Below are 11,661 nucleotides of genomic sequence, written 5' to 3'. Positions count from 1 at the left end.
TAAGGTGTTGCTCCCCTTACAAAAGAGGGGCACATCGTGGAATTGGCTCCGTGCAGGGATGGTGAAAGAAAAAGATGCTTCCTGCTACATTGAAGTTGTGTGCTATTCCCAACCAATATATACAGTTGAATTTACAACTGGTTCCTGGAACACGGTTCTTCATTTAATATTAGTTTTTGCCTTTTCTTCTTCATCTATATGCACATGGAGCTTGGACTGCAAAGTTGGGTGCTAGCAGATAAGAGGGGGCGGTTGCTTGTGAAGCAGGAGTCCGCGATCTTGGGACGCTCCGGTATAATGGCAAACTCATTTGTGCTTGCCATGGTCACATTGTATTGTAATTGCATTTATATAGCGCTTACTACCCCTGATGAGGCGTCGAAGTGCTTTTTTGGCGGGTAGCACGCTACTCCGGGACCCACAGAAGATTAGTGTTGAATTAGTATAGTGAAACATGCAAGTACATTTTAAGTGGTGGATAGGTTAATCAGTTATTTGGATTTGGAATGATAGCAGAAGGATAGAGTAGGACAAAGGTTTGTATTTATTTATCGCTCGCTTGTTGACGCATGCTATTCAGGGAGCCTATAGAGGATTAGTGGTGAATTAATATGGTGAAATATGAGGTAATTTCAGTGGTAGATATTAGTCTGTTACTTGGAGTGAGAAGGATAGCGGATGGATAAAAGGGAAAGAAAGATTTGCATTCATATAGCACTTGTTACCCCTGATGGGCGTTGAAGCGCTTTTCTGGCGAGTAGCACGCCACTCCGGAACCCATAAAGGATTAGTGTTGAAAATTAGTATAGTATAAATATGAAGTAATTTGAGTAGTAGATATGTTATTCAGTTATTTGGGCAGTATATTACTATAGTTGAAAATGGAATATGGAATTTGAGAAGTGAAACATGTTAGTCTGTTAATTTTGATTGAAAAAGGATAGTGGAGGGATAAAATGTGTTTTAAAACTTCAGATATGTGAGATAGGTGTGGATGCGAAGGAGTGCAAAGCAGGGGGACATAAGTCAAATGGAGAGATGCTCAGACTACCACTAAATCCTATGGAGCATCTCACAATCTTATAGGCTACATGTATTTATTGGGGCATCCCATGGTTATACTTCTCATACACACATTTCTTTTAATTGGGAAGAGGGAACAGCGAGAAGTGGCAGGCCGTCTCCCAAATGGGGTACAGGTGTGCTACGATTATCAGCTGCACCCATAGGTTAGCCATGAGTGGCCTAGTCATGGAGGCTTCCCACTCATCTTAAAAAGGAATACCACTTTGTACGTAAAGTTATCGCCCAACAGAGTCTAGCACAGATGGCAAATTCTGGTCAGGAGATTGGTCAGAAAAAGAAAATTAGTAGCAGGACTCCACATGGCTACGTCAAGGACATCTGACCCTCCAAATAGGTTACCAAAAAAAACTGCTATGTAAAGAAACTCAGGATCACCTCAATTATGCCACAAAACATGTTAATCTACTTAAGATCCAATGCTAGAGCACCATCAAACCGAAGCAGATATATACTACGGAAAGTAAGATAACGGCTATGTCCTATATTAGAAGTCCGGCTTCATATTGAAAGGAAAGAACTTTGCAGCAAACTACAACAAGAAACAGTTTAAAGTTAGAAGAAGCCCACAGACAAAACGGTAGGATAGATACATATTTTATTTAAAACAAAGATCTAGACAAAAAACAGGTTAAACAAAAAGCAAATCTGGCACCACTGTTGCAAAGTCCGACACAGCCCAAACAAAGAAGTCTTCATTACAGAGACAAGCAGACTAGGAACTGTATGGTGGCAAGGGTTCCTAGTACAGCTTAGTGTCCATACCTGGGAGAGAAAAGAAAACAATTAGGATATCATGAATTATTGCCATGATCATGGTCTTACAGAATGCTGGTCAACTACTTATGTCCAAATCATACACCGGGACTGAGGGGGACCCTACATCAAAGTTTTGCCCGCGGGAATTATAACAGTCTTAATGGCCGGAAGGCACCACCCCAGCGTACAGGAGCCAACTGAACATAGAAGGAAATCGCTTCATATAATAAAAATTGCTCATGGCACAGATACCAAGACATCTTGGGCAAGCTAGGGTTAAACAGCTGTGCCTTGTCAACTCCAGAAAGAAATCACCATGCTTTAAAGGATGGATTTTGTTGTGCAAGCACTACGAGAAGGTTTGAATTGCCCGGTGTCCTGGACGTATCCGGTCTATAACTAGGCCCAAGGTCTCATATTTTAGTTACACATACCCCAATGCCAAACTGCCCTAACCCGGGGATCACATGCAATATTCAAACTTGACAAACTGTTGTGGCCCGTCATCGAAGGCTCCAGCTCCTGAGCCACTACAGAACAAAAAGCTGGAAAGGACACTGCAGAAGTGGGCACATCTTCCAGGTGCTGACGTTGGGAGAATTGAAGCAGTGGCGTCACAGACAGCTTTGCGGCAAAGGGAATCCTTCTAATCCAACATTGTGTGGTGCACAAATACCACCCCACCCATCTCTAGCCCTGTGCGTTCCCCGTCGCCCCACTCTGATAAGCAACCCACACACTGGATCTTACTTTTGGAATTCCCACTCTCTGTTGTCCAGTGGACACACCTGTCGGGTCTTCAACCAGCGCGATATGCAGTGGAAATGAAAAGCATGCTGGAAATGAAAAAAGAAACAGATATTACTCAGCTGCTTTTTAACCCGGTACTTCTCCAGGAAAGGAGAGGGGTTGAGAAGGACTGAGAAGTAATCCAGAGGTATTAAAGGAGGTCGGGGAGAGAGGGGGGCTAAGCAAGAGAGGCCAAAGGGCCAGAAGGTTTTGGAACGTGGCATAAATGATCCAATGCTTAAGGCACGGTGAATGAAAACATGAATGAGGGGAACGATCTCATTTTTCAGTCTTGAGGGCAAAAATGCAGCAAAGGAAATGGAACTAAAGCGTAAATGGCTTTCAAACTAGTATACCAGGGGTGCCTGCAGGGGTACCAGAACCAGAAGTTCACGAATCACTGCTAGCTCTTTCATGAACTGTTACTGTTGTGACTACAGACTTGAAGATAGAATCCTAGCGTAATAGAACTGCATCGCATATATGCTAGTTATCGCCGTCACAAATGTATGGTATCCATTTTGCATTTGTTAATGATTACATGATGTACTGATTCGTGGAATCAATGCGTGATTTATGTGTTGGTGACAGATGTATCATTGATAATTGCCTTTATGTTATGAAAATCAAATACGTGGTTTAAAAAAATAGAAATGCATTGCATTAAGAAATGTGACAGAAGCTGAAATGTTGCACCCCAAGAACACATGATCTGCGCAGCAGCAGAATATGATCACAAGGATCTCTCTACTAATCAAACGGGAGAATGGGCTGAGCTAGCAAAAGGCACTAACCTTCCTAAGGGGCAACACCACCCATCCTAAGGAAATCGCACACAGGTCCAGACACAAACCATGACAACCTTAACCATGAACGAGCAGAACAACCCCACTCCTGACAAAAGACTAAATTATCCCACAAAAGAAAAAAAGTTCCAACCCAACCTCTCTAATATAGCAAACAAATTTCAAGCACAGACTGCCTAAATATTTACCTGAAACACTCATATCGGACTTCTATTATTCCACAGTATAGGAGTCCACCAGATCCTCAGAGCTACCTAAAGAGAACTGAAGGACAACGTCATCCACGACCCCATCCTGACAAAGACACCCACAGTCAACCACCAAATGTATACCCTGAACTCCGAATATACCCAGCTTAAGCACCTAGAGGTCAGATGAATAAGCATGCAAAAGCAGCATAACAGTAATCAAGACACACAGAAGACAGATTCCTTTACAGCAGAGAAGACCGATCTCTAGCACCAGGAGGTCCATAGATGACAATGCAGTCCAGCAGTCAGAACACCAGATCTAGCCGATGAGGCTAACCCTTGGCACATCCATAACATCATGACCACACACCACACTGGCAATACAGTTTCAATACGCTAGAAATGAAAATTTACCATTTTAGCGAGGAGCTAAAAATCACAACCATGATAGACACTCTCCCACACATCCATGCCATAACACTACCCTGGCCATCCATACAGCTAGCCAATGATAGCCACTGGCCAAGGAGATCACTCAGCCATCTGAGGAAGACATTGGAGCTCTTGTAAAATCCTACCAAGGTACTGCTTCGACCCTCTTTTTACAACCCAACGATATATTAGTTGCGACAAACACCGTCACACATAAAACACACTTCAAGACACAGAATGTACATCCTGAGAACCTGATCTTGATACCGCTTATCGCCCAACCAGGAAAACAAGCCCAGGGATTCAGAGAGGACACTGAGGTTTATATTATACAATTGGAGATAGGTGGCTAAACAGGGCACAAACGTGTGAAAATAGGAGTACCCCTGAATACATTTTCTAAATTAGGGTTACATTATGTGTGAATAACCATTTGGGAAATGAATAAAAAGTGGACCATACTAATACACAATGTGTGACAAGAAAAGGATTAGTTATCAAAAAAATTCTTTTAATTATTTTTTATACATAAGAGTACTTAAATATTTTTTCTTTTTAGTTAAAGAAAAAGGACAAATAAAACATCAGTAACAAATTTGATACATACAATTTTTTCTTTCCTTTTGCCTTTGCATGCAATACAGGTTAAATGTAGGATTATTGTTAATGATATATATACACATATTTATCCTATTCATACATGGCCTAATACATCATATTTTGTTAAGGCATATCAAACATGGTGTTATATCGTTAAACATAAATAAATACAAATACCCAAGATCAAAATAAGAAACTCAATACATATATAGAAATAAACAACAAAACAAAGTGGTTATGGCTAACATAATTTGTGATACAAATTATGTTAGCCATGACCACTTTGTTTCATTATTCCTTTTTTTCTTTAACTAAAGAGAAAATATTTAAATACGTATGTATAAAAAGAAAATATATTTTTGATAACTTATCTTTTCTGGTCACACATTGTGTTTTAGTATAGGTCCACTTTTTATTCATTTCCTAAATGGTTATTCAGACATAATAAACATGTCACGGATATCAGAAACTATCCTGTTTCATGAGATTGATGTTATTCCTGACCAAAACGTGGTTACATCAGTAATCCGCCCCCAAGGATGGATATCCTAGCGTCTCCTAATTTCATCATCAAATGTCTAAGTCGTCTGCAAGACAGGAAGGACGGTGGGACTGCAGTCATTCATTGCAACTCCTTGCACATCAATCCATTCCCAGTGGAGAAGCTGTCCTCCTGCGACTACATGGGAATAAAAATCACATCAAGCAGATCCATAACAAAACTATCAGTCAGTCATAAGCTTTTATTCGATATGCAAGATATCTTATAAGCACATTTACAATACAATCAATACAATGTACAAAAAATCATTGCCGCAAGAAGTCAGTATAAAAATATTAAAAGAGATAAGAAGATGTGAAAGACCATTAATAAATTAACTAAAAAGAGAATTAAACAGCTACTGACAATCTCTTACATCGAATAAGCCAAAACTGTTTTAAAAATGTAGCTATTCCGCACACAATAGGAGGGGAAGTGTCCGTGCTTAGGATACGCAAGGCTACTAAGTGACTGCGTGTGCCCATATTCCGGCAGAGTGGTTTCAGCCAGAAACTCCTAGGCCTTGCGTAATCCGGGCATTCAAACAAAACATGCACAATGGACTCAACCTTACTCGGGCAAGATGCACAGTTGGGAGAAGTACGGGCCACAAGAGACCATTTCGATACCAAAGCACCTAGCGGGAGGGAACCAACTCTGAATTTAAAATAAAGTGCTCGGTCATAGGGGAGAGTAATCAAGTCCAGGTAGGGTTCAAAGGCCACAGTGTCTTTAATTTGTAGAAAGGCGGCAGTGGACCTGCAGTGGTTAGAGGTTGTAATTAGACGCTCCGCAGTCCATTTCCAATAAAGCGCCTTAACAACTTCTTTTGGAGGGGCTGAACGAGATGACCAGCAATCTCCTAGGCCGATGTTCTCCAAAAGCTTTTTGGTGTCACTTAACCATCTTATCTTAGCCCAACCCCCCTGGCTCATTATATCTCCCAGGGCATCAGCATAGGGTTTTAATTCTTCGCTCCTCCAAATCCTTGTCCACAACAGGAGCGGGCGAAGCTGGGCCTGGTCTTTGATGTTTTTACATCCCATGTCCATCCACACTGGTACTGATGGTGTGCTCAATGGAACAGAGATGAAAGATTTTAGAAGCTTGCTCTCTGCTGTCACTAGGGCATCCATTCGGCAGTGGCCCCACAATTCTGCCCCATACAAGGCTGATGTCGCTACTTTGGCCTTGTAGATGTCGAGTACTGGGGTAAGTGATCTCCTGGTTGAGGCCCTGTATTCCCTCATGAGAGCTCCTCCTACTCTCCTATGATTTAGGACCATTTTATCAATGTGGTTAGCCCAAGACATCCTGTCCGTAATCCGGATACCTAGGTAGTCGAATTCGGCTACTTTCTCTAGGGGGATAGAATTAAGTGTAGGTGGGCAGCCCAATTTTTTAGGTGGATTTACAACTAAGTATTTCGTTTTGTCCACATTTATTATTAACCCTTTTGCCTCACAGAACTCCTGGAATCGTGTTAATTTCTGCAGGCCTTGTGGGGTCTTCGAGATCAGGAGCGTGTCATCCGCAAAAAGCAGGGTTGGGATGCGAACACCTCCAAGACAGGGGGCGTCGTCTGGTTCTTGTTGAAGATGTTTTACCACCCCATTCAGATATAGCGAGAATAGGGTGGGCGCCAAGACGCAGCCCTGTCTTACGCCCCTGGACACTGGTATCTTATCAGTGAGCTCTCCGTTTTTACCCCAACGGACCTGTGCAAAGGTGTGGGCATGGAGGCTTATGAGAAGGGACAAGATGTAAGGTGGTAATCCCAACCCATAAAGGACCCTCCAGAGCTCTTCCCGGGGAACTAGGTCAAAGGCAGTCTTCAGATCTATAAAGGCTAAGTAAAGACTACCCTTGCCTAGTTCCACCACCTTCCACCCCAAAAGGGACAGCCTAAACACCTGCTCTATAGTCCCCATACCAGCCCGGAAACCTGCCTGAAAGTCTGATAGGATTTTATTCTCCTCCACCCAATGGAGAATCCTACCAAGGATAGCTTTACCAGCTATCTTTTGGGTGGAGTCTATCAGACTTATGGGGCGATAGTTGCCCGGGGTTTCCCTACACCCTTTTTTATAAATGGGTACAACCACCGCCCCTTTCCAGGATTCTGGCACTGCTCCTCCCCTCATAATATCATTTAGGAGAGCTGCTATGATCCTTCCCCAATCCGCTGGGTAAGCCCTCATTAAGTCACCCGGAAGGCCGTCCGGGCCCGGTGCCTTTCGGGGTGCTACCCAGCCTATAACCCCCTCGATCTCTAGGGGGGTGAAGAGGTCATAGGAATGAGGTTCAATTGCTAGTGTGAGATCACTCCCCACGGACAGATCCCCGTCTGGAGGGAGGTATAGGGAGCCAAAGTGTTTTACCCAGCTTTGAGGCGGGATGTTACAGGGTCTCATGGCTGCATCGGATTTGCTCCGTTTACTTATGAGATTCCAAAAGGCCCCCGAATCCCTGATTTTACTAGCCTGGAGTAGATCTTCCCAATGTTTATTTTCCCACTCCCTTTTAGCCAAATTAAGTGACTTTTTATAGGCCTTCCTTGCATCCTGGATCACAGTAGGGGATTTGGATTTAACTGCCCTAACTAACTTTGCCTTATAGCCCCTACATGCGTGGGTGTACCAACCATCAACTGGTTTATTAGTTACTTTATTGCCCGGCTTTTTAGGGTAGAGGGTAAACACGTTGGTTAAGGCTTCAATCAGAGAGACAAAACACCCACTAACGTTGCCCACCCCTTCTAAGGGGGTTCCGAGAGATGTTACCGCACGGTTTAGATGGGATTTAATTTCCCCAACCTTTGCCTCGGATAAAACCAGTTTCGCCCATTTAATTCTTCTACCACATGGGGAAACTTCCGATTCATCTGGTGGTACGGGTGCCAGGTTGATGTTGGTCGTCCTTAAGGGTTGCCACCATTGTTCCATTTTTAGGGAGAGTGAGTTGTGATCACTTTCTGTCGAAGGGACCACCTGCATATCCCTTACATAAGCCCATAAGCACACATCTATTAGAATATAATCTATCCTAGAGGTGTGCCCTGGTCTATTGTAGGTGTGGGCACCCCCCCTATCCGAGGAAGTCCTCCCATTTACTGCCCTTAAGTTAAATTCAAGGCTCAGGGAGTATATCTGGAGCGCCACTTCTGTCCACCTTTTAATCGGTGGGATGTCCAGTGCCGGGATCCCCCACCTAGCGTCCTCCTCATCTTGGTCGAGGGAAACGTCCGAGCCCAAGGGCTCGAACGTACAGTTCATATCACCTGCAACCAAAGTGCGTGTCTTATGGGGGGTATTGTTTAACAGGGTCTCGAGGAGAGCTATTACTGGAGACTTTCTCCCACCTTTTGTACCCCGGGCATACACATTATAGACATTTAAAACAATTCTTCCCCTTTGATCTATAAGGGTGATATTTTGTATGTCCGGGGAACCTGTGGGAAAGTCCACTACTCTACAGTTTAGAGAAGCCGCTACCCAGATGAGAATGCCGCCCGAAGGTCGCCCTCTCCCAGATTCCGAGACTCGCGCAGGGGAGGAATATGAGGAAAATCCCACCCTATGGACCGGCACCAAGCTCCATGTTTCCTGGAAGAGGCACAAGGAGTGCTCATCAGCCCATGCAGTAAAATCCGGAAGAGCCAGTTTTCCTGCAATCCCTGCGACATTCCAGCTGAAAACCTTATAGTCTAGGTCCGTCACAGCTGGAGGGTCGCTGGGCGTCTGAATGCCCCTATCTATAGAAGTCCTCCTAGATATACAAGGAGAACAGGGATCTTGTGAAATTACTATAGAGTCTCCCATTCCACTTACGAAGTTTGTTTGGGGGGGTGGTGCTCCTACTGAGTCTTCTCTGCTCGCTGTTTCCAGTCAGCAGGGGCCTATTGCCCACATTTGATTCTCCCCATTGCCCCCTACAGCCCCAGCCCAGTTTTGACCAAAATTAGGGGAACTTACACTTCCTCCATTTGGACTAACAAGGTGCCTAGGGTAAAAATACGAAAGATCTACCAGTTTAACCCCCGGGGCCCCCATATTTTTGATAGGAGTACAAATGGATGATACTACTCTGGGGTCTTGGAAGTTTATAATTACACAATCCCCCTCCTGCATTTTTTTCCCTTGCCCTACCCATCCCACTCTGCGGACACTTAGGATAATACCGTCCACACCCAAGGGGATTGGCTTGTTTGCCTTCAGCCAGTGGATACACTTGTTCTTGAGTGATTGGTGGTTTTCCAACTGACCTTCCTTTAGGGGGGGCACATTGACCATGACAGCAACAAAAGGTTGACAGTCTGGTGGGAGGTTAATTGGGGGGATCCGTCGTGCTGGATGACTGGGGACCGGTGGGGAGGTAGATGGGGCAGAATGTTGGGTTACAGGCCTAGGAGCTTCCCCTGTCATTAACCCACTGGGTTTGCTACTCCCCTCTGATTTTTGTTGAACTTCCTTTTTACCACTAGTTATCTGTTGCTGGTTTTGTGGAAGAGGCTTGGGCTTTTTTTTCTCAGGCTCTGTATGTGTTAATGGACCCTTGTAACTTGAGCCTGCTTTGGGATGGGGAGGAGATTTAGGTGTTGGAATTACTGGACTATTAGGAGCAGCTTTGTTTTGAGATAATAGGGGCTTAGGGCCTCTCTGAGCTAATAGTTCATTCCCCTTTGTACCCACGTCCTTGTTTTCACTTACTCTAGTTATTTGTTTAATAGTTGTTTTGAGTGAGTGAAACCCGTCCAGTGTTGACTGCTCTAGTTTGTCAATCCTCTCCCCTAAACCCTTGACTTGTGCTAGTAGCGGTTTCAAGAGGGTAGATACCTTCTCCAGAATATTTTCAACTGTTACTAAGTCAGATGACTTTGGGGTCCTTGGCTGAGTGTGACCCCTTGGGAGAGTTCAAAACATCCCCTTCTATATCGGTGTCGTTCAGCATAGGGGCACCCCTTGTAGTTCTCGTACTAGATACAGGGGACTTCCTTACTCTTTGGTAGAGGGCAGCCTGTCTCACTAGCCTACCCTTTTTACGTTTACGCACTTTTCTACCCAAGGGGAAAGACTCCTGCCTAATATCAGGAGTTACGGTGTTAGGTGAAGCCCCAACTAAACTCCCGTCTAATACCACTATAGGGGGTACAAGCGATTTTGGGGACTCGGGATCTGTGATGACATCACTTGTGGGAATAGGTGGTGATGATGTGGACAAGTTACTAGGGCCACCATCTTCCATTGTATCTATAGGTAGGAGAGCGGCCAGATTTTCCAGCCTATCTATATTTTGCTCTATACCAATCAACTGAGGGGGGTCTGAGGAAACGCCGACCATACTAGGCGGGGTACCCGCTTGAACCCGGATGATGGCTGGTGTGAGCGACTGTGCGACTGCCCCCAAGGATGAGCGTCTTGAGGGGAGGTAGACTTCAGATAGTCGCCGCTCAGACATAGCGATCTCCTTGTCAATCACCGCCGCCACCCTGGTGATAAAACGGTCCATTGATCCTATGACCGGGCTTGCGGCGTTTGACCCCCTTTCAACCTCGCCCCTGAGTGGCTTTCCTGAACGGGTGGACATGGTTTGGGCAGCGGGGACGGGCACCGAGGGTGTGTCGTCAAAGCTGGTAGAGTGTAAGGGACGTAGCCCAGCCCAGCCCAGCCTCTGACAGCCCCGGACGGCCACAGACGGCCCACCCTCTGCCCGGGCTCCGCCCGGCGTCACCCGCGCGCGTCCCGGAGGTCAAGGCTCCGCTTTGTAGCGCCTCCGGGCGCGAAGACAGCGGGGACAGGAAGTCAGCGCAAAGCCCACTGGGAGCTGTAGTCTCCAGCCGCTCCTGGATGTCGATGGCGGCGAGACCTACAGCGTTGGTAACCCAGGGGCAAAGGCAGAGTGCTGGCGTCTGTTCAGGTAGGCTGTGTGGGTTTGGAAAGACCCCCGCTCCACCGAGGTCAAGGCTCCGCTTTGTAGCGCCTCCGGGCGCGAAGACAGCGGGGACAGGAAGTCAGCGCAAAGCCCACTGGGAGCTGTAGTCTCCAGCCGCTCCTGGATGTCGATGGCGGCGAGACCTACAGCGTTGGTCACCCAGGGGCAAAGGCAGAGTGCTGGCGTCTGTTCAGGTAGGCTGTGTGGGCTTGGAAACTATCACATTTACCACTCACCAGGAGAAAGCCTTTTGTTTCTCAGACACACTGTGGAAACAATTTCGGTATAGTCCATACAAAACCAGAACCCCATCTTTCTATGGGATTTCAACCTTAACTAGAATGGTGAAGACTAACAAAAGTTACTTACCTGTAAACTGTGGTTCTCCAGTATTTGTGTCTTTCATAGATTCACATGCTTGAATAATTCCCCGTCGTCGAAGTGGGAGTCACACGGTACATAAAATAGTAATATATATATATGTGTTATATATCTCCGCTCCAGCGCACACAAATGTAGCATACGAAGG

At 45.4% G+C, this 11,661-nt stretch overlaps 1 protein-coding gene across 1 annotated transcript in view; it reads right to left on the bottom strand.

Moving 5' to 3' along the window:
• Positions 1-1,664: 1,664 nt before the first annotated feature.
• Positions 1,665-11,661, bottom strand: part of RBX1 (ring-box 1) — a 68,223-nt gene continuing 58,226 nt past the window's right edge. Inside the window, exons 4-5 of the mRNA XM_078640660.1 lie at positions 2,593-2,678; positions 1,665-1,848 (exon numbers count right to left, since the gene is read on the bottom strand). Coding sequence (XP_078496786.1) covers positions 1,836-1,848; positions 2,593-2,678 — 99 coding nt within the window. The 3' untranslated portion in view covers positions 1,665-1,835. The remainder of the gene's footprint in view (positions 1,849-2,592; positions 2,679-11,661) is intronic.

The sequence above is a fragment of the Lissotriton helveticus genome, chromosome 1_1 (genome assembly GCF_964261635.1).
Source record: "Lissotriton helveticus chromosome 1_1, aLisHel1.1, whole genome shotgun sequence".
Classification (NCBI taxonomy): Eukaryota; Metazoa; Chordata; class Amphibia; order Caudata; family Salamandridae; genus Lissotriton; species Lissotriton helveticus.
Note: the sequence above shows the minus strand (reverse complement) of the source record. Positions and strands in the feature narration are given on the sequence as shown.